Raw genomic sequence first — 22,168 nt, 5'->3', positions numbered from 1 at the left:
ATCAGTGATTACATCGTAGCGTTAAAAAAGCTATCGATGCACTGTAATTTTGGAAACTTTCAAAACCGAGCATTACGGGATCGTTTTGTTTGTGGGGTGAAAAATGATGCGATCAGAAGGAAGTTATTGACGAAGGATGACTTGACTTTTGAGATTGCTTGTCAGACAATGAGGTCGATGGGCATGGCCGAACAATATTCCCGAGAATTAAATAATAATCGCGGTCGTCAGTCAACCGAGGTAAATCACCTGCAGGTTCAAGGTAAAAGACGGTGGCAGCCCAAAGTATCAGAAACTGGAAATTCTAACAGAGCGTCGAAGTCGTGCTTTCGGAGCCTGGGACAACACATTGCTCAAAGTTGTCCATACGTGAAGGCATAGTGTTTCTTCTGCAGAAAGACTGGGCATCTTGCGAAGGCATGCCGACTGAAGGATAAACCAGCTTTTAAAGCGATGAGTCCAGCGTTCAAAGCTATGAGTAGAAATCCCAAGAGACTACATCGCATGGAAGAACAACAACAGGACGAGGAGATGTTAGAGTTACATGTCATCAGGAGCACAAGGTTAATGGACAGCGATTCGGAAAGCATCAAAATCCACATCGATGTTGTGGGATTCAAGATACCAATGGAAATTGACATGGGTGCATCCGTGAATGTAGTACCGGAGTCACTATATCGCGACAAATTGCATGATTTTCAACTGGAGAAATCCAAGATAGAGCTGCGAGGCTACTCGGGAGAGAAAATTCCTGTGGTAGGTCATATCATCGTACTGGTGAAATATAAAGATCAATTTCAGAACTTGCTCTAATAGTAGTGAAAGGAGACAAGTCTGCCTTCCTCGGAAGAAATTGGTTGAGCTCACTGAAGCTGGATTGGAGTAGATTTTCTGTATGGAAGCGAGATTTTCATCAACGGATGAGGTTATCCGAAGGTGTTCTGCGAAACGGGCAGTCCGATCCAAGGCTTCAAGGCGAGTGTCAGAGTACAGAAGGTCGCTAGATCGGTTTACTACAAGCCACGTTCCGTATCATATGCACTCGAGGAGAAAGTTGATTAAGAGCTCAAAAGACTAGAGACTGAGAACATTATTTGTAAGATAGATCGATGTAATTGGGCTAGACCCATTGTTGTTGTACCTAAGTCTGATGGTAAGGTAAGATTGTGTGGTGATTATAAAGTAACCGTAAACCAGGTTCTAGAGGGTAATGTTCCCAATACATTGCCGAATATAGAAGATTTGTTCACAGCACTGAGGTGGTCAGATCTTCTCAAAACTGGATCTTATGAATGCCTACTTACAACTTGAACTAGATGAGGAGTCCAAGTCATGTTTGACTATAAATACTCATCTAGGCCTATATCAATTTAATAGGCTACCGTTTGGAGTGTCTTCCGCCCCTGCCATATTCCAAGGGGTAATGAACCAGATTTTTCAAGGTATTGAAGGGGTAGTATGTTATTTGGATGACATACTAATTTCAACACCAAATAGGCAAATCCATAATAACAAATTGAATGAAGTCCTCAAACGGCTAGAGAAGCACAGAGTACGAGTGTCTGCTCATAAGTGTGAGTTGTTTAAAAATTCAGTGGAGTACTTAGGGTACAGAGTAGACAAAGATGGTTTACATCCAACCATGGAAAAATTGGATGCAATTAGAAATGCACCCACTCCCAGGAATGTAATTCTTGGGTCTTTCATTCTTGGGTCTTTTAAACTATTATGGGAAGTTCCTATCAAATTTGGCTACAGTATTACATCCACTGAATGAACTTTTGAAAAAACAGGTCCATTGGAAGTGGTCAAAAGAATGCGATACAGCATTCAAGGAGTGTAAAAGCAAATTGGTAGAGAGCACCATGTTAGTTCACTGTGACATATCTAAGGAGATTAAGCTAGCATGTGATGCCTCTCCGTATGGAGTTGGGGCAGTAATCTCTCATGTATTAAGTAGTGGGGAGGAGAGACCAATTGCTTTTGCTTCACGCGCTCTCAGTGCCAGTGAGACTAATTATGCGCAAATTGAAAGGGAAGCTTTGGCATTAATTTTTGGGGTCAAAAAGTTTCACAAATACTTGTATGGTCGTAAGTTTACCATCGTTACAGCCCATAAGCCCCTAACAGCAATCCTCCATCCAAAGTCCCCAGTTCCAACATTAGCTGCAGCCCGAATGCAGAGATGGGCTTTGATTTTGTTGGCATATACATATGATATTGAATACAGATGATCAGCTGATCACAGTAATGCTGATGCAATGTCTAGATTGCCTTCCCCATCACAAGTTACACCCGATTGGGAAGAAGTGTTTTATTTTTCATACATTGATGAACTGCCAGTCACAGCTGAAGAGATTGGTAAAGCAACCAAACGTGACCCAGTGATGTCAAAGGTGTCAGAGTATATTACAAATGGATGACCAAACCAGGTAACAGACAAAGATACGCATCCACTCTTCTTGCGTAGGAATGAATTAGCAGTCGGTAAAGATTGTATCATGTGGGGTGCAAGAGTGGTTGTACCAAATAAATTCAGGTCCAGATTATTAGCAGACCTCCATGACCAGCATCTGGGAATGTGTTTGACCGAGTTTTGCACGCAGTTATTTATGGAGGCCAGATCTTGATAAAGATATAGAGTACATCATCAGTCAGTGTACGACATGTCAATTGGTAAGCAAACAACCACCACCAGTACCATTACAGCCATGGAAATGGCCTCCCAGGGTGTGGCAAAGGCTACATATTGATTTTGCTGAGTTAGAAGGACAACAATTGTTCATTGTGATTGATAGCCATTCGAAGTGGGTTGAGGTGTTTCCAATGTGGAAAATAACAAGTAAAGCATTGGACATTTTGCGAAAATTATTTTCTTCATTTGGCCTCTCAAGAGATTGTTTCGAATAATGGACCACAATTTCGTTCAGAAGAATTTGCACAATTCACAAGCAAAAATGGTGTGAAACATACCAAGGTTCCACCATACCATCCTGCTTCGAATGGTGCAGCAGAGCGCACTGTACAAATTGTAAAACATGCCCTCGTAAAACAAATGTTAGATCCAAATCCAAGGAAACGACAGTTGTCATTGGATCACAAATCGGCTAATTTTTTGATTACATATTGAAATACTTCTCATACAACTACTGGTAGAACACCAGCAGAGTTGTTTCTCAAACGACAGCCACAAACCAGATTCTCGTTGTTAAAGCCAAATTTGGCACAGTCCGTAGAAGAGACACAATTAAGACACAAAGAGAATCATGATAGAGGTAGAGTAAAAGAGAGAAGTGTGAAATTAAACCAGAAGGTGAGAGTGAAGAACCATCACCATAAATGGTTAAAGTGGTTCCCAGGAAGAGTGGTGAAGATATGTGGTCCTCGCACATATTTGGTAAAGATGTTTGATAATGGACAGGTTAGGTTTGTTCATATTGATCATATTTTACATACAGACATGGAAGGAGTTGAAGGTGGGAATGATTCAATTATTTCTGACTCATCATATAGTTTTGATATACCAGTAGCAAATCCTAAATCCAATGTACTGGAAACAAATCCAGGAGAGAATCAGAATGAAAGCCTGAGTCCGAGTCAGGAAAACAAAGAGCCTGAAGTTAGTGAGTTCAAATGAAAATCAAGAAAATTCCGTGGAGGAAACATTCCTCAGGATGAGCCTCGAATGAGTGTGAAATCGAGACCATGTTTGGAAAGTTCTGTTTGAGAGCGAAGGTATCCTCTTCAAAACAGAAAACAAGTGGTAAAGTTAAATTTGTAAATATGGAAAAAAAAAGTCTATATCCTGTGTTATGTATAAACATGAAAGTTATGTATGATGTTTGTGATAATAACTTCTTCATTAAGGAGGGAGAAGTGTAATACCTGTAAGCTTGTAATCTTTGTAGCTCCACACTGTGGATGTGGATGTATTGTGTACTGCAAAGGTTAATAATAATCAGAACCAGGCAGATTTCCGGAGGCTTCCGAGAGAGCTGCCTGTCATGTTAGGAGCTGTGCTCTGTGAATATATCACAATATTATTTTACTGTTTGTCACCTTCCTGCTGAGTAAACCATGCACCACAGTGTATCCCAGAATTAGAGTTGAATGAGTTGACCCTAAATTCTGTCAAAGTTCAAAAGCCCCTCTCGTTTCTAAAATCAGCTAAAAATCGAGGTGTTAATCAAAATTCAAGACTATCTTGTGTAATGTTATAGAAACTGTTCAAACATTGTTGTCAATTTTTCTATTTCTCACATCCACGCTTTATCCTGCAGATGAAGTAAACAATTTATTGTGGCTGGTTTAATATTGTGGATTTACCTAGAGCTCTTATGACCAAGAAAGATTGTTCAATTCCACCATTGTGGGTTGGATTCACATCCCTTGTGAAAGGACAGTGCAGTGGTCTAATCCACTTTGCCACAAGTGTCAGCCGTGGCTCAGTTGGTAGCAATCTCACTGCCACTGAGTCAGAAGATTGTGGGTTCAAGTCCCACTCTAGAGACTTGTGCAAAAAAATTCTTGGCTGACACTCCAGTGCAGTATTGAGGCAATGCTGCACTCAGGTGTCATCTTTCAGATGAAATGGTAAATTAAAGCCCCATTTGCCCTCTCAGGTGAATGTAAAAGATCCCATGGCACTATTTCAAAGAAGCGCAGAGGAGTTATCCCTGGTGTCCTGGCCAATATTTATCCCTCAATCAACCTCACTAAAACAGATTATCGCGTCATTGTCACACTACTGTTTGTGGGAGCTTGCTGTGTGCAAGTTGGCTACATTGCAACAGAGTACACTTCAAAATATACTTGGCTGTAAAGTGTTTTGGGATGTCCAGTGGTCATGAAAGGCGCTATATAAATGCAAGACTTTCTTTCACCCAGTTTTCTCCACCACATTACTGTTTAAATGATTGCTAAAATAATATACCTAATTGTTCCTTATATTTTTTTTCTTTTTCTGCTCTAGACTTGATCTGAATGATATTCCAAACTGCATTCGACTCGTTGCTCCAGATTTGGGAATATTTCTTATTAGTTGCATTACATTAGCTTTTTGTAGTCGTTTGACAAAGAAAAAGAAGCCAACACCAAACAAAGAGGCAGAGAGCACTGAATCCAATGAGGAAGTAAGTACCAGTATTTTAGAATGACATAGGATTTTTTATCGTTGATCTCACATCTGTTCAGTAATGTAGATATTAAAAATTAAAAGGAAACATTATCATAACCCTGTTCAATTTATGGTTAGTCATATGCTTTTATATTTGTATCCCTACCCCTTCCATTAACAAAAGTTTTTTTTCTTCTCTATTCCAAACAAAGAAGGGAGACATATAATTGTTCTTAAATGTTCTAGCATACTTTGAACTGGCTACTAGAAAGCAAAAATAAAGCTAGCAGGAGGGTTAACATTGAAACAGAAAAGATTCTGAGGGGGATTGACAGGGTAGATGTTGAGAGGTTGGTTCCCCTGCCTGGAGAGTCTAGAACTAGGGGACATAGTCTCGGGATAAGGGGTCAGCCATTTAAGACTGAGATGAGGTCGAATTTCTTCACTCAGAGTTGTGAATCTTTTGAATTCTCTACCCCAAAGAGTTGTGGATGCTGAATCGTTCAAGGTTGAGATAGATTTTTGGGCTCAGGAAATCAAGGGATTGGGAGGGAAAGTGGAGTTGAGGTCGAAGATCAGCCATGATCTTATTAAATGCTGGAGCAGGCTCGAGGGGCCGTATGGCGTACTCCTACTCCTAATTCTTATGTTCTACTTTTAGTAATTTATGCATCTGCACCCCAGATCTCTCTGTTCCTCTACCTCATTTAGACACCTATTTTCCAAGGTGTATGTGGCCTCCTTATACTTCCTACCAAAATGTACTACCTTACACTTACCTATATTGAAGTTAGTTTGCTAATTTTCCCATTCTGCCATCCTCCCCCCCGCCCCCGACTCTCTTTCCCCCCCCCTCCGACTCTCTTCCCCCCCCCCCTCCGACTCTCTCTCTTTCCTTCCCCCCCCCCGACTCTCTTCCCGCCCTCCCCCCGACTCTCTCTTTCTCTCTCTCTCTCTCTCTCTCTCTTCACCCCCCTCCCCCGCGACCTCTGCGACACTCTCCTCCCCTCCCCCCCCCCCCACCTCTGCGACTCTCTCCTTCCCCCCCCCCCCCCCTCCGCGACTCTCTTTCCCCCTTCCCCCCCCCCCCCCCGATCTCTGCGACCCCCCCCCCCCCCACAGGACCCGGGACCCAAGACCCGACGCCACCTACCTGTAAATCCAGCCCGAAGTCTTGGGCCCGGCCGTTCAGCCTCCTTCTCTCCCTCCCCTCTCCTCTCCTTCCCTCCCCTCTCCTTCCCTCCCTCCCTCCCCTCTCCTTCCCTCCCTCCCTCCCCTCTCCTTCCCTCCCTCCCTCCCCTCTCCTTTCCTCCCTCCCTCCCCCCTCCTTCCCTCTCTCTCTCCCTCCCTCCCCTCTCCTTCCCTCCCTCCCCTCGCCTTCCCTCCCTCCCCTCTCCTTCCCTCCCTCCCCCCTTCTCTTCTTCCCCCCCTTCTTCTCCTTCCCCCCCCTTCTTCTCCTTCCCCCCCCTTCTTCTCCTTCCCCCCCCTTCTTCTCCTTCCCCCCCTTCTTCTCCTTCTCCCCTTCTTCTCCTTCCTCCCTTCTTCTCCTTTCCCCCTTCTTCTCCTTCCCCCCTTCTTCTCCCCCTCCCCTCTCCCCCCTCTCCCCTTCTCCTCCCCTCCTCCCCCCACCCTCCTCTACCTCCCTCCTCCCCCCACCCCCCTCTACCTCCCTCCTCCTTCCTCCCCCTTTCCCCCCCTCTCCTCTCCTTCTCCCTCCCCTCTCCTCCCCTTCTCCCCCTCCCCTCGCTGTCAGAAACACAGACACTGACAGACAGAGAGTGAGAGACACACACACAGACAGACAGAGAGATAGAGACACTGACAGAGACACACTGGGGGGGCCGTCCCAGCACGCTATTGGAGGGCTCCCGGTGCTGCAGTCGGTAAGTAGAAAATGTTTTAGTTATTGATTTTTTTTTAAATTAATTGTTTTTGATTTATTAGTTGATTTATTGATGTATTTATCATTTATTATTGATGATGGCTCTTTATTTGTAAAACTGAAGTGTTTAATGTTTGTAAACTTCCCTTTAAACCACCCCCCCCGCCCATTCCCTACGCCTGATTTGTAACCTACGCCTGATTTTCTACGTGTAGACAAGGTTTTTCTGAGCGTACAAAAATATACACTTACTCCATTCTAAGTTAGTTTGCAGTATGTTTTCACTGCCTAAACTTTCAAAACGGGCGTAAGTGGCCGGACATGCCCCCTTTTGAAAAAAAAAATCTGTTCCAAACTGAAACTGTTCTAACTGACTAGAACTGGAGCAAACTAAATGCCGAGAATTGCAATTTCTAAGATACTCCATTCTAAACCAGTTGCTCCAAAAAAACAGGAGCAACTCAGGCCGAAACTTGGCCCCTTTGTGTCAACCTTTCTTAATTTAAATTCTATATCCACATTTATAATGGGGACTGCCTATCTAAATTTGTCATGCTGTAATTTAACCTCCCGCTTGTGTTAGTGCTGTAGTGCTTCAATTTCGTGCCTCCCACTTCTTTCTGTCTGTACCGCAGAGAGCCAACTTTACTTCTCTGCTTCTCAAATTTTCATATGTTTCGCTATTTAACTACATATATAAAATAATATAAAGTCAAAGCATTATATAAAATAAGGACAGAATGTATGACTTTAAAAAGGGGACTGAATTATGTCGGTGTGTCGAGGTCCAATTATCCTCTGTACTCTATCCCTGCTTCACCTGAAGATTGCACTTAGTCTTGACTCCCATGTGCAGTGCTAGGGGAGATCAATTGGTCAGTAAATTAAAAACCGTTTTCCTGTACAAGTCAGCATGATTCTATTCATACACCCTGTAATTCCAACAGCTACTGAAATTTGAAAAATACCACTTGACATCTGATATGAAGCATTTAGTAACGACTCATTTAGCAAACGCATGTTGAATAAAAATATTTTGGGCAGCAAAAACAGGAGCCCTTATAATTAAAAAAAAAAAGGGCTGTCCCCACTGTAAATCAAATATATTTTTAGTTGAGAACTGCCACATAAGCCACAGTCTAAGTGCACAGCTGTCCCTACACTTCATGTGCACATAGAATGAAATTTGTCTAATATAATTAGTTTGACCTTCTCAAATTCGCAGTGCAACACCTCTGTTTCTACAAAGTTCATATTTTAATAATTATTGATGTGAATTTGGCTGGTTGCTTCAAAGTGTAAGGCATGCAATTTACAAGCAGTATTCCCAGTTTATGTTATGAAATTCAATAGCCCCTGGGGTGTGTAATATAACTCTTCATTCCCTCTACGTGCTTTCATCTATACTTTCCATGGGATGACTGACAACTTTAATTTCTAGATGCACAAACTGCAGCTTCCAGTTGATACGTAATGGGGTTTTGATTTGATTTTTGTGTTATTTGAAGGAAGATATGGCCAACCTCATATATATAATATATATATATATTGACCTTTGTGCTGCTTATAAATTTCTCTGGTGAAATATCTCATATCTGAAATTTTTCCGATTACACTGGAGCAAAGATGGCACTGTAAGCTCAAATTAAATTCACACGAGACATTTTGACTCAACCCAGTGTGTCAGCTGTGGCTCAGTGAGCAGCACTGTTGCCTCCGAGTCAAAAGGTCATGGATTCAAGTCTCACTCCAGAGACTTGAGCACAAAAATCTAGGCTGACACGCAAGTACTGAGGGAGTGCTGTGTTTTTGGAGGTGCCGTTTTTTCGGATGAGACGTTAAACCGAGGCCCCGTCTGCTCACAGGTGGATGTAAAAGATCCCATGGCACTATTTCGAAGAAGAATAGGGGAATTAACCCTGGTGTCCAGGCCAATATTCAACATTGAGGCCAGGCCCTCAATCAACATTTATAAAAAAAAAACAGATTATCTGGTCATTATCACATTGCTCTTTGTGGGAGCTTGCTGTGCGCAAATTAGTTGCCACATCTCCTACATTACAACAGTAACTACACTTCAAAAAGTACTTCATTGGCTGTAAAGCATTTGGGACGGCCGGTGGTCGTGAAAGGCACTATATTTCTTTCTCCTCTTTAACCCAGTCATGGAATTATATCTATAGACACTATTGAGCTATCAGAGACTTGTTTTAATGAATACTGAATAGAAGCCCCACTCTTCTGTATTTTACCATGAACATTTCTCATTGGGATTATTACTGATTAGAGAGGACTGGGGTTTCTGTTGTAGTACTCATTCGAAACAACTCTCAGATAGTTGAATAGTATTCATAGATATAATGCACTTCTCATTTTAAAACCACCTTGAATTTGAAGATATTTTATAAACCAAATAATCAATTCAAGGTAATTTTTATAAGAATATTATGGAATCTAACTTTGATTCAAATAAAATAAAAGAGTCAAGGAAATGTATTAATATAGAATACAAATATGAGTAGTGCTTTACTAAACTGACCAGTGATGGAATTAAAGCTGTATTTTCTTAGTTAATACAAATAACCTGGAATCCCGGGTATTCTGCAATCCCTTGAATGGGTCACAACTTAAATCATGAAACAGCTTTCTGAGTTTATTGTGTGAAGAAGGATGTTTTGTTAACTTATTTAAGCAAGATATAATGGGGCTGAAATTGCGGTCGGAGGCTTCCGCTGCCAATTGCCTCCGATCTGAAACATTTCTACAAAGTTACCTGGTGGTCTGAGGAGCATGGGATTCCGGTGGGGAGGTTTTCTCTCCTCACGCTGCGAAGCCTGCTCCCTGGTTCCCACACAGAAGATGCAGTCACATGTGACTGCTCAGACAATCGGGTACAGTATACCACAACTTTCTCATTAATAGCAATGGGAACTCCGTATCTACGCATTCTCATTGCTATTAATGAGAAAGAAAACCCAAACACACCAAACACATAATAAAAAATAAAAAACATACGTCACATAATTAAAATTAAAGTTAATAAATGTCTTAGAGAAAAAAATGTCGGAGTTTTTAAAATTGTGGTTAAAAATAAATGTACCGTAGTAGGCAGGGTTTTTAAAAATATGTTTTTTAATTTAATATAATGATATTGTATGTTTTTAAACTTTTATGCCTGTAAAAGTAGGCTATATGTCTGCTTTTATCAGGCGCAAGAATTTTTGAGGACATTTGCTGGGCAAGATATGGGTAAATCCCACAATCTTGCCCTTGCAAATGTCCTTGCACCCGCTAAGCGTTGGATTTGTCAAGCTCCAGCTCGACAGATCGGAAAAGCCAGTTTTCAGCACATGCGCATTGTACGCTGAAAACCGGCTTTTGCAATGTATTCCCGGGTCTGTAGACACTTAGTACGGACCCAGGGAGGGCGGGATTTCTGCACCAAGACCTCGCACCTCCATGATCATGCTTTTTATCCCAGCTAAGTAGAGATTCATGATAATTCCAAACATATGATCAGTTTTCTGATATTCAATTGGCTGCTATTTGAGAGGTATCACTTACATTGGCAGACACCACTTGTTAGTCATCTGAGTAGAAGGTTGTAAATACCTTCAACTGATAAACCTGAGATTTTCATAACTGAGGAATGGTTGGAGCTGTGATATTTTTACTACAAGCATCAACAAGGTGAGTAAATATATGCATACCTGATGTATTTCAGTTAGCCAAAGTTTTAATGCGAGGCACTATAAATATCCGTATGATTATTTTTATGCATGTAGAATATTAATAAAGTTGCAGAATGGGTGTGTAAATGGCAAATTAACTTCAATGTAGATAACTGAAGTGATGCATTTTGGTAGGAAGAATAAGGAGGCCACATACTGCTTGGAAAGTAAGAGTCTAAATGGGTTGATGAGCAAAGAGATCTGGGGGTACAGATACACACATCACTAAACGTAGCAGTGCTGGTTATTAAGGACATAAAAAACAAAGCACTGGAGTTCATTTCTGGAAGGGATAGAACTGAAAAGCAGACAAGTTATGTTAAACTTGTATAGAACCTTGGTTAGACCACACTTGTGAACAGTTTTGGTCTCCATATTATAAAAAGGATATAGAGGCACTGGAGAAGATGCAAAATGATTTACTAGGATGGTGCCAGAACTGAGGGGTTAGACATATCAGGAAGTATTGAACATGCTGAGGCTCTGTCCTCTAGAAAAGAGAAGACTGAGGTATGACCTGATGGAGGCCTTTAAGATTATGAAAGAGTTTGATAGGGTAGACATAGAAAAGATGTTTCTACTTGTGGGTAGGACCAGAACGAGGGGCCCTAAATATAAGATAGTCACTAATAATTGCAATAAAGAATTCAGGAGAAACTTCTTTACCCAGAGAGTGGTTAGAATGTGGAACTTGCTATCAATAAGGAATAGTTGAAGCAAATGGCACAGATGCATTTCAGTGGAGGCTAGATAAACATACAAGGGGGAAAGGAATAGAAAGACATGTTGATGGGGTTTGATGAAAAAGGGTAGGAGGAGGCTCTTGTGGAGCAGAAACGCCAGCACGGTCTGAATGGCCTGTTTCTGTGCTGTAAATACGATGTAATAGAATCCTTCTGATTTAGGTTCATGTACAAACTTTTAATTGGTTTCATATAGCATCACAGCTTAGTGGAAAAACAACCAAATATTTGGAAAAACATCAGCTCCTCATCTGATTTATTTTCCTCAGTAGAAACACTCAACTATCATTCAGCTGCTATGAGAGATATTTTCCAATCCCTTTCAGATGCCACAAGAGTTCCTTTATTGCAGCCCAAAATACAGAAAGAAAGAGACAAGTCACAACTTACTTTCATAATGATTCTGGAATACTGCCAATTTCATCACAACCACCCTGCTGTGTTTGTATTTATAAACAGTGATTATTTACAGGAATAGTTTTTGATTCTTGCAAGCTCCTCGTGCCAACATGGTTGCTGCTTCATAACAAAAGCCCCCAGTTCCCTGTGTAGTGTCTGGAAGGGTATACTACACTCTCTGCTGCTCCCTTCCCACCCTCCACCTTCCATGTGGCTTGCTCCCCAGGCCTCCTTTCTCTGTGATAGGCTGAGCCTGCTGCTTCTCCCTCACCCTATGCCTTCCCATACTTAAAACCAGGTCTCATTCCATCACTCTGCACCCCACCCCCACCCCCCCGGTCTTCTGCCGACTTCAGCTTTCTCCCCAACCCACAAGCAATGCCGCAGGAGATGTGAGTAGTAACAAAATTGGTACAGTTTACTTGAGAACTGCATGGAATAGCGGAGATTTTCTATCTGATCTCCAAAAAGGTTTTCTTTGAGGTACTAGATACAAACCTTGAATTCAGTTGCAAACACATTGGTGGACCGTCCAATTCTCGGTGGTATCGCGGTGATCAGCCAATCTTCAGCGCCCGGTACCGCTGGGGCAGAGTGCTGGCAACATTGGTCCGGGCGGTACTGAGCGGTGCGTCAGCGGAGAGCAATGGACGGTCTGCTCTGGCGGTGCAGGGTAAGTTGTCTGGGGCTCGGGGCTTATCGGGTCCTGAGTTCTGCGCATGCGCGCTCTACCACCGACCTCCCCCTTCCCCCCCACCCAAGAAGAGTAGCCTGGAGCCCAGAGACTGCCAACGTCGGATCGTAGGTATGTGTCTACAGCTACGTTTAGATTTTTAATTGTTTTGTGAAGTGTTTTTGATTTATTTATAATACTTATATTGTGATTTCTTTCTTTATTTATTTTCACGTTTTTCGGGGGGGGCGGGGGAAGCGGAATAGATATCTGGGGGGCGGGGGGTGGTATCTGATCTCTCTGGGGAGATTAGATCTCCATGGGGCGGTGGGGGGGGAAGGTTAGATCTCTCTGGGGGGGATTCGATCTCTTGGTGGGGGGAGGGAGAGACTAGATCGCTGAGGGGATTAGAGATCTCTTTGGGGGAGGGAACTAGATCGCTGAGGGGAGGACTATATCTCTGGGGAGGTGGGAGGGAAGAGAAATAAATCACTGGGGGGAGGAATAGATCACTGGGGTGGTGGGGGGGGCGGGAGTGGAGGAATATTGGAGTTTGCATACTGCCGATATACCATTGGCATAAAACCACCATTTTTCAGAGTGTGCAGTTCCGGTGGTATGTCGGTGGTATACTACCAATGTCGGACTTTTGGGCCGTTTGTAGGGTGCTCTGTGTGGGCAGACGGTATGCATATCGCCCGGCGGTATGTCGCTGATGAATTTCCCGCCGGGCGGTATGTTGGTATTTTTTGATCAATTTTGCGATTTGAGACAGTATGTCGGCGGTCCGTGGGCAGTCTGTCCACCAATTTTGGCCCCATTTTATTTACGCTTTCTTCAGAAGCAAATAGGTTAATGTTGCATTCAGTATTCACTTGTACTATTGTTGCTACTTTTCCTTTTTATACTTGGGCACAAAATAAATGTTATATTACTGACCGAGAACAACTCCCTGATCTCAAATCAGATTCATAGAAAGTAATGGGGACTGCAAATTCAGAATGGGACTCCAAGAAACCAAGCTATGGGTTCACATGAGGACCTTTCCCCTTTAAGTAATTTTTTAGTGGCTAGAATGAAATGCATTTTGTTTAAAGATCCTCACAGAAGTCAAGGAAAAAAAATCATCATATTAAAAATGTATATCTATTTTGGTGTTATTTTTCTTTTTCTATTGTGGTTTATAGTGCTGATCAGGAAAAATCTGTTAAAGGTTTTACACTCTTACTGCAGATCACAAGAATACAATCCATGGCCATCCTAATACTAATCCCTCATATTACAGAACAGACCGTAAAATTACACTTGAAATTACTTTTGCAGATAAACTGTTAGTGAGGACATTTCAAACAGAAGCAAGTTAGGAGATGTGTACCATCACAGTAAAACACATTATTTGTTTCTAAAAGGCATCTGCTGCTAGTGCTTTCTTCCCCCTATCGGAAGTGGCTATTTGCTATTAAACCGATTGCTATTGACATCTCTGGCTTATAATGTGTTGTCATTGTTTTAATAATGTATGGTGTTATATCCTGTGCATTTTGACGAGGAATAAGTGAAGGTATGCATGCTGGAATATCCACATTGTCCATTCTGTTATGTTTCCTACTCGGCTAGAACGTATCTGAGTTTAGACAGTATTATTGCATTGGTCATGAGTCATAGGCAGAACGGGTTTCTGTGCAAATATTATTACATAGATTGGAAAATCACTTCGCATACAATTTAGTCAAGGAAAAAAAAAATTGTCGTGCAGCTACTGTTGAAACATCCCCCAAGAGGTGGGAGAAGGGGATTATCTGTTATAGTTCCCATATCAGTCATCCCACAACGTCAGTAACTGGGCTTTCTCCATTTATTGTTTTGTTAAGTTAATTCATAAATTAAGTGAATTTGAATACTTGTTAAATGGTGTGAACATAATTGCAAATAAGATTTGGGGTTTAAATCATAATCTGTGAATTAGGCAATGGTTTCCAAGATTTTATCAGCAAAGGTCCACTATCTCAACAAGGGAACAGTTTTGCTTGTTTTTGTGCATTAAATATTCTGTGCAAAAAGACTGCTTTAATTTTCTCATTTTGTTTCATAGTACGAATGTAAATGTTCCCCTGTGCTCGCTGACCTGCATTAGCTCCCGGCCCAGCAACACCTTGATGTTAAAATTTTCAAAACATTTTCAAAGAGGCTTTGCCTCTCCCTATCTTTCTAACCTCCTCCAGCCCCACAACCCTCCGAGATATTTGCGCTCCTCCAATTCTGGCCTCTTGTACATCCCCAATTTTCATTGCTCCACCATTGGCGGCCGTGCCTTCAGCTGCCTAGGCCCTAAGCTCTGGAATTCCCTCCCTAAATCTCTTTGCCTCTCTACCTTTCTCCCCCATTAAGACGCTCCTCAAAACCTACCTCTTTGACCAAGCTTTTGATCACCTATCCTAATAGCTCCTTATGTGACACTTCAAATGTTGTTTGATAATCGCTCCTGTGAAGTGTCTTGGGATGTTTTACTCAATTAAAGGTGCTATATAAATGCAAGTTGTTGTTACCTAACTTTATCAAAGTTTCATTTGTTGCCGAGCTTGGGGAATAGATTACGGTTGAGTGGGTCAGTTTTCAGCAGCAGTTCCTTCACTCAGTGTTACTGCTGAGCTAGCATGTTGTAAGCTAAAAGCTAAACTTACCATTCGCAAAATTTACAAACAACTTTTGAAAAATGCACTATCGTCTTGAGCGAGACAGATGAAAAAAATGCTGATGAAAAAATTCTGAAGCTAAAAATAAAGTTTGTTTATACAAAGAATGTCAAAGGTTCCTTGCCTCGCTTACATAAGAATTTTCCTTGGAGCAAAGTCACAGTGGCCTTCAACAGCTATTAGCATATTTAGTGAATATTCATGTTTAAAGACAAGAGGGTTGAATTCCAAATGTAGATGTCACTGGATTTATTCAAAGTGCAAAATCACAAAGTGAGATGCTTCCGAAACATTACCTGGTGCACATTAGTGACTGCCAATGTGGACTTGCCAACACTTTACAAGTAAAGAAGGAAAGACTTCCATTTTATATAGCGCCTTTCACGACCACTGGACATCTCAAAGCGCTTTACAGCCATGAAGTACTTTTTGGAGTGCAGTCATGGTTGTAATGTGAGAAAATGAACAACCCAAGAATCCAACTGTGGATGAATCATTTTCTGTCCCTTTTCCACTTATCATTTGTTTATTCACCTGTTTAATTCCCTTTCACTACTGTCAACCTCTCTGCTATGCTCTAGCTGTCGGGGAATATGATGGTGTGGACTGTAGTCTTTTCCATTCCGGCCATTACTGTTCTCTAACAACCAATGCAAGATATGCTCGGGTGGAGGGGTAGGTCTCAACTGATACTTCTCCTTCAAAGATTGATGTAGTCCAGGTGTTGAGGCCATTATTCTTTCAAAACAGATTGAATTTTATTACCCAAAGATATAGTGCTCCTTGGTGGTGGAGCTTTCCATAATGATTCAGCTGAGAATAAACAGAGCTAATCCATATACAGTAGCCAGAGTTTGAAATGCAGTAGAGGGTAGATTTGAAATTCATCATTTGAATGTGTATTCAGTGCTCAATCTTTGACGTCACTGTGTCACTTTTTCTAAAACTTTGATCCTTTTTATCTGCTCATTCAATTAAAATTTAGGTTTTTTTTCTCTCCCATTTTTCATTTTCTTTCTCTCCCCTTTTCATCCCTCATTGTTATCCTCCTTCCTTAATGGAATATAAAATTAACATGACATTTTTACCAGAATTTACCACCTAACAACTGTAGGAAAAATGGTGGCAATCACTGAATTCAAAATGGTGCCTGAAATTTTTCAACGAGCACTCTGTGTAGGGTAGCATGGAAGTTCAACAATAGTTTTCTTTTAAAAATTAAATTTTCTAATGCCTCATTGAATTTATCTAGTGAGTAGCTGAGATATACTAGGAAAGTTCCAGGTTCAGTACCCAGTCTGTGCCATGTTATTGTCATAGGGGTAAAAAGTACCTTCAATTTCCCCAAAGAAATTGGCACACAGATATTCTGTTATGTTTCTGTAGCTATCTTGTTACCTTTTCAGTACACCCGCACCTCTGTGTTTGTTTGTGTTTTTTTTCTCGCACTCTCATTATCTCTCTTGGTCTCTCTCTCACACGCATACACCACACCTCACACCTCACACCTATGCTTTCTACATGACAAGGAATTCAAACTACAGGTTGAACCTCTCTTATCCGGGACTCCCTTACACAACATCACCCCTCGTTCGGGACCATTCCCGGCTACCAGGTGGCATATGCGCAGAACGCAGCCGGTCAAAATCTCAAAATATCAATGTTTAAAAAAAAAAACCTGGCCATTTACACTTGCACGGCACATTTCAATCTCAACAGACCCACAGTAAATTTACCCAACTTCGGAGCCGACACCTTCGGGGCCCACCGACACCTCTGCGGGGGGGGCCCCCGGCCCGCCGACACCTCGGGGCCCGATGGCCCACTGGCTCCGTTGACTCACCTTCCTTTTGCGCGATGCTGGCTCCTCGACCAGAAGTGGATGTGTGAGGTGTCAATCAGCATTGTCCCCCCTGCACTGTGCCCAGGGTCTAAGTGTCAGTGGGGAAGGAGACGGGGAACCGCTGCTCCAGCACAAACCCCAGTTGCTGCTGGTTCCACTCCCGGAGTTGTTCCTGGAGTCTCCCCTCACTGGCACAGGGGCAAATCAAACAGGAAGATTCACTCACACCCTGTCTAACCCATTGTGCTCAGTAGAGCCAAGTGTGAACAGTGTGTGAGCTCAGAGGTGTCAGCGGGTTGCAAACACGTGACCTCCCCTCATCCGGCAAAATCCCTTATTCGGCACTGGCCAGGTCCAGAGTGCCGGATAAGGGAGTTCAACCTGTACAATCTTCTGAGGAAAATTAATACAAACTATAAAACAAAACTTTTAAAGCTTAACAGGGAGACAAATTAAATACTTGAGGCTTCCTACACATCAGGCTCGAGGGTCGATTACTATACTGAAGACCAAAAATTCAGAAAAAATTAAACTACCTTGTATCTTTCCTCTTTCCTCCTTCACCAAACATCTCTATAAAGTACATAGGGCCAGGAATGCAATGTATTTGCGCCTCTCGTTAGCGACGGCGCTATGGCTTTGTGTCCTGATCTCCTGCGCCCGAAGATCGTGATGCCATCGCCTCGTGCATCACCTTGTTTGTGCCCCGGCCCCGAAATTCACTTTTGTCCCCTGCGCTGGGCGAAAACACTGGCAGCTGCAGGGGATACAGATCAGGCAGCTGGTCGCTACCGGGGTAAGAGTTAAAGGCCAGGTGGCCGATGGAAAATTTAAAAAACACGTACCTTGCTTTTCGCTCTTTTCTTCGTGGGGTCCTGGCCGCGATCGCTCAGCCTGGCGCTCTGCTTGAGTGCCGGGCTGATCACGCAGCACCCTCGCTCCCTGGTGGTCCAGGCAAGATTCCTTTTTAATTTGCAGAGCTTGCAGCCATGGGCCCTTCCCTTTAAGTGAGGGAAGGGTTCCTTGGACGTGGCAGCGCTGCGCGGCCCAGTGTGCTGAGGCGACCGCCCCATTAGCGCCCCAGGAAGGAAGTGGCGTGCTTGATTTAGCCCTCCACTTCCTTCTGGGGGCGGTAACCCGAATATTTTGAGAGCGATGAAACATTAGGGCCTGGAGCTAAGTTTCGTGCCTCCCAACTGTTACCGCCCCCAAACAGGGCAATAATGAATTTCACCCCCTTAGTGTCACCAATATAACATTTTTCACATCAGGATTTTAAAAATTCAGAACTCCCCATTTCACTTGAACAATGGTACAGCCTGCCAAGATTTCCTTTATTTAAGTGATTTATTTCTGCTGTTACTGTATTTATGTGCTCTGACCTGTGCGCGCACAAAAAAAAAATGCAGCTATTCCGACCCTTGAGCACACATTACAGGTACAAAAGAAACAACAATGACAAAATTTCAACTGAAAAGTTTCACTTGTCACATTACCTGATTATACTTGTTACAGTAGAGGTGCTGCAATTGGTCTCCTGTATGGCTCAGAGATGTGGACCATGTACAGTAGACACCTCACGTCGCTGGAGAACTACCACCAACAATGTCTCCGTTAGATCCTGCAAATCCCCTGGGAGGACAGACACATAAACGTTTGCGTCCTCGATCAGGCCAACGTCCTCAGCATCGAAGCACTGATCACACTCGACCAGCTCCGTTGGGCGGGTCACATTGTTCGCATGCCTGACACAAGACTCTCAAAGTAAGCGCTCGACTGAGAACTCCTACACAGCAAGGGAGCCCCAAATGGACAGAGGAAATGTTTCAAGGACACCCTCAAAGTCTCCTTGATAAAATGCAACATCCCCACCGACACCTGGGAGTCCCTGGCTAAAGACTACCCTAAGTGGAGGAAGAGCATCCGGGAGGGCGTTGAGCGCCTCGCGTCTCATCGCCAAGAGCATGCAGAAAGCAAGCGCAGGCAGCAGAAAGAGCGTACGGTAAACCAGACTCCCCACCCACCTTTTCCTTCAATGACTGTCTGTCTGTCCCACCTGTGACAGAGACTGTAATTCCCGTAGTGGACTGTACAGTCACCTAAGAACTCACTTCAGGAGTGGAAGCAAGATTTCCTCGATTTCAAGGGACTGCCTATGATGATGATGATGATGATAAATTGGTCTCAACTGCCCGAGAAGAAAATTGCCCAGCATTCCTGCTCTTGGTTTCAAGCAGCAGCCTTATTGGAAATGCACATTTGTGGATGGCAAATGTGAAAGTAATTGAGTTCTGCTATTTTCTTGCTACTGAGTGGCTTGATGAACCTCATACATGAACAATGGCTGCTTGTGTGAGATTACCAGAAAGCGACTGATAGCAATGGCACGATGGGCTGAAATAGCCTCCTTCCATGCTGTAGATTTCTATGATTCGATGGAAACATACCAGAGTCAACAAAGCATTGAAAGGGAAGGAGGAGAAAATTGCTGGAAAGATGCCAGGAAAACTGATTTGACAGTAGCTTCGAGCAAATCCCGATGTGCTAACAGTAACAACAGCTTGCATTTATATAGCATCTTGAATGTAGAAAAACACTCCGAGGTACTTCAGAGGAAAATAAACATAGACGCTTAGCCGAAGAAGATTTAGGAAGGGTGAATGAGGTGGTTTTTAATGAGGGCCATAAAGGAGGAATGGGAGGTGGACTATGTGAGGGAAGAATTCAAGAGTGGAACCTAGTTGATTCAAGGAGAATCCCAGATAGCTGACCTCAGCAGGGTAAGCAATTGGAAAAAAAGGCCTATGCTCTGCTTCCCCAAAGTGCAGAGGGAGAGAGAGAATTAGTTATCAACAAAAAAGGAGATTTATGAAACATTGGTGGGGAGAAGGAGAATGAAAGCAAAAAGCAACAACTGATGCAATATATGGTCAAAATCCTGGAGTAATATTTTTGCTGTAGACACATGGAGAGAACACACTGAGGGAACTGTGGGAACTATTGTCATGCTTAATGTAATCATGTTTGTACGTTTATGTGAAAACACAGGGAAGCCTATATAGGGAAATTCCAGTACAAATATGGGATGCTGTGAATTTTTAAGTCTATGATTGTAACTGCAGTATATTGTTCAGAGAAGAGTCCTAACGAGGACCTGTACAATATATGGTTTATTTCTAGATGTTTCTGACACTGTCATAACTATTATCTTGTGTTGTCCTGGGGCAACGCGGCTAGTTAACCACTTAAGATAAAATAATTTATATGTCTAGGTGTTCTGTAAAGAGTGCACTTTATTTCAGTAAGCACCTACTTGATCAGTCAGATTTGACCCCAGTAAAAGAGTTGTTGCATGAATACTTTGCTCGCTCTGCCGACAGTTCTGACTCATGCCACAGTATAGCTACACAGGTGGCAACTGCAGTCTTGTTGTTATCATTCTTGAGTGAACCTAGATGACAGACTGTTCAATCATGGAGACATCGCAGTCCAGTTCTGTTCTCGCTTGTTTGCACATGTGCACTTCCAGAGAGGATAGCGATTGGTGGTGAGAACCCTGGCTTGATTTCCCCTCCCTACTCCAGGGATACTAAGGCTAGTTGCCATGCCAGCCAAGATCAACCAATTCAGACTGACCAGGGAATAGCTGTCAGTGTGGATCAGTTACACACTGAGCTGATGTAGATGCATGAACTCCGTGACATAGGGAATGCTTTATTGAACTGTATTGGCATGTTCAAATTTTACCAAAACAAAATAATTTCTTTACGTATCTCATTGGCAGAATAAAATAATTGTTTGATTGTATTCAATTGAAGTTTTTACATTTTTATCAATGTTATAAGCAGTTACACTGGTACCCCTGTATACACATATAATGAAGGCAGAAGGCAAGGAAGCAATTTTATTTAACTTCAATCAATGGCTTAATCAAATCAAGTATTGGGTTGATTGAGAGAGAGTGGGCATTGATCTGTAATATGACTCTGGATTTGTATGACAAGTCATGTTTTCTCAATATTGGTGCTAGCAACAGTAAAAATCGAAAGAATGCATTCAACAGACAACTCAAAGCATTTCATTCTACTATTGTCTTATTCCTGGAATATAAAGCTACTCTTCAACAAGTAGCATTCCCATAGCTGTTGCACAAGCTTAAATATCTGATTGCACTGCATTGCAGTTTCTTGAGTATTAAATGTATTTGTAATTAGTCATTAAAAGTGCAGCCATGGAACTGGTCTACTGAGAGCCAGTAGGGAAACTGGAGCAGCTGGATTTAATCCACCCACATGGATTTCCACATTGACGCTAGAATAGGGAACTTGGATTTAATGTAAACAAGGCAACAAATAAAAAGAGAGAGGATATGTGATTCATGATCCATACGTTTGTAGTTAAGCTTTCAGATGACTAGCAGCATCATGTGATGGATTAATTTAAAAAATTAAATGTACAAAAGATGAAGAAATGTTTTAAAAGTTAATTCTTGGGATATGGACGTCACTACCAATATTGGCAGGTGGGAACAACTCAACAGACTTTCATACACCGGCTGCATTTCTTTGCATTTGTTCTCCAAAGATGATTCTTCACATAAATTGTAGCACGTTCTGGAAGGACTGTAGCATTATTGAAGTTTGGAGGAAGATTCTGAATAAAAGTTCTGAATTTAAATGTTTCTTTATGACAAATGACAAATTTGCTGGAGTTCTTTGAGAATGTAACAAGCAGGGTGGATAAGGGGGAACCAGTGGATGTGGTGTATTTGGATTTCCAAAAGGCATTTAATAAGGTGCAACATAAAAGGTTACAGCACAAGATAAGAGCTCACTGGGTTGGGGGCATGGATAGAGGATTGGTTAACTAACAGAAAACAGAGAGTCGGGATAAATGGGCCATTTTTCGGTTGGGAAACAGTAACTAGTGGGTTGCCACAGGGATCAGTGCTGGGGCCTCAACTATTTACAATCTATATTAATGACTTGGATGAAGGGACCGAGTGTAAGGTAGCCAAGTTTGCTGATGACACAAAGATGGGTGGGAAAGCAAGTTGTGAGGAGGATACAAAGAATCTGAAAAGGGATA

At 42.4% G+C, this 22,168-nt stretch overlaps 1 protein-coding gene across 4 annotated transcripts in view; it reads left to right on the top strand.

The window, feature by feature from the left end:
* piezo1 (piezo type mechanosensitive ion channel component 1 (Er blood group)) overlaps positions 1–22,168 on the top strand; it is a 416,932-nt gene that overhangs the window by 221,071 nt on the left and 173,693 nt on the right. For all 4 annotated transcript variants that reach the window (XM_070898185.1, XM_070898186.1, XM_070898184.1 and 1 more), the window contains exon 5: positions 4,973–5,132. In XM_070898185.1, coding sequence (XP_070754286.1) covers positions 4,973–5,132 — 160 coding nt within the window. The remainder of the gene's footprint in view (positions 1–4,972; positions 5,133–22,168) is intronic.

Source organism: Pristiophorus japonicus, chromosome 13 (genome assembly GCF_044704955.1).
Source record: "Pristiophorus japonicus isolate sPriJap1 chromosome 13, sPriJap1.hap1, whole genome shotgun sequence".
Classification (NCBI taxonomy): domain Eukaryota; kingdom Metazoa; phylum Chordata; class Chondrichthyes; family Pristiophoridae; genus Pristiophorus; species Pristiophorus japonicus.
Note: the sequence above shows the minus strand (reverse complement) of the source record. Positions and strands in the feature narration are given on the sequence as shown.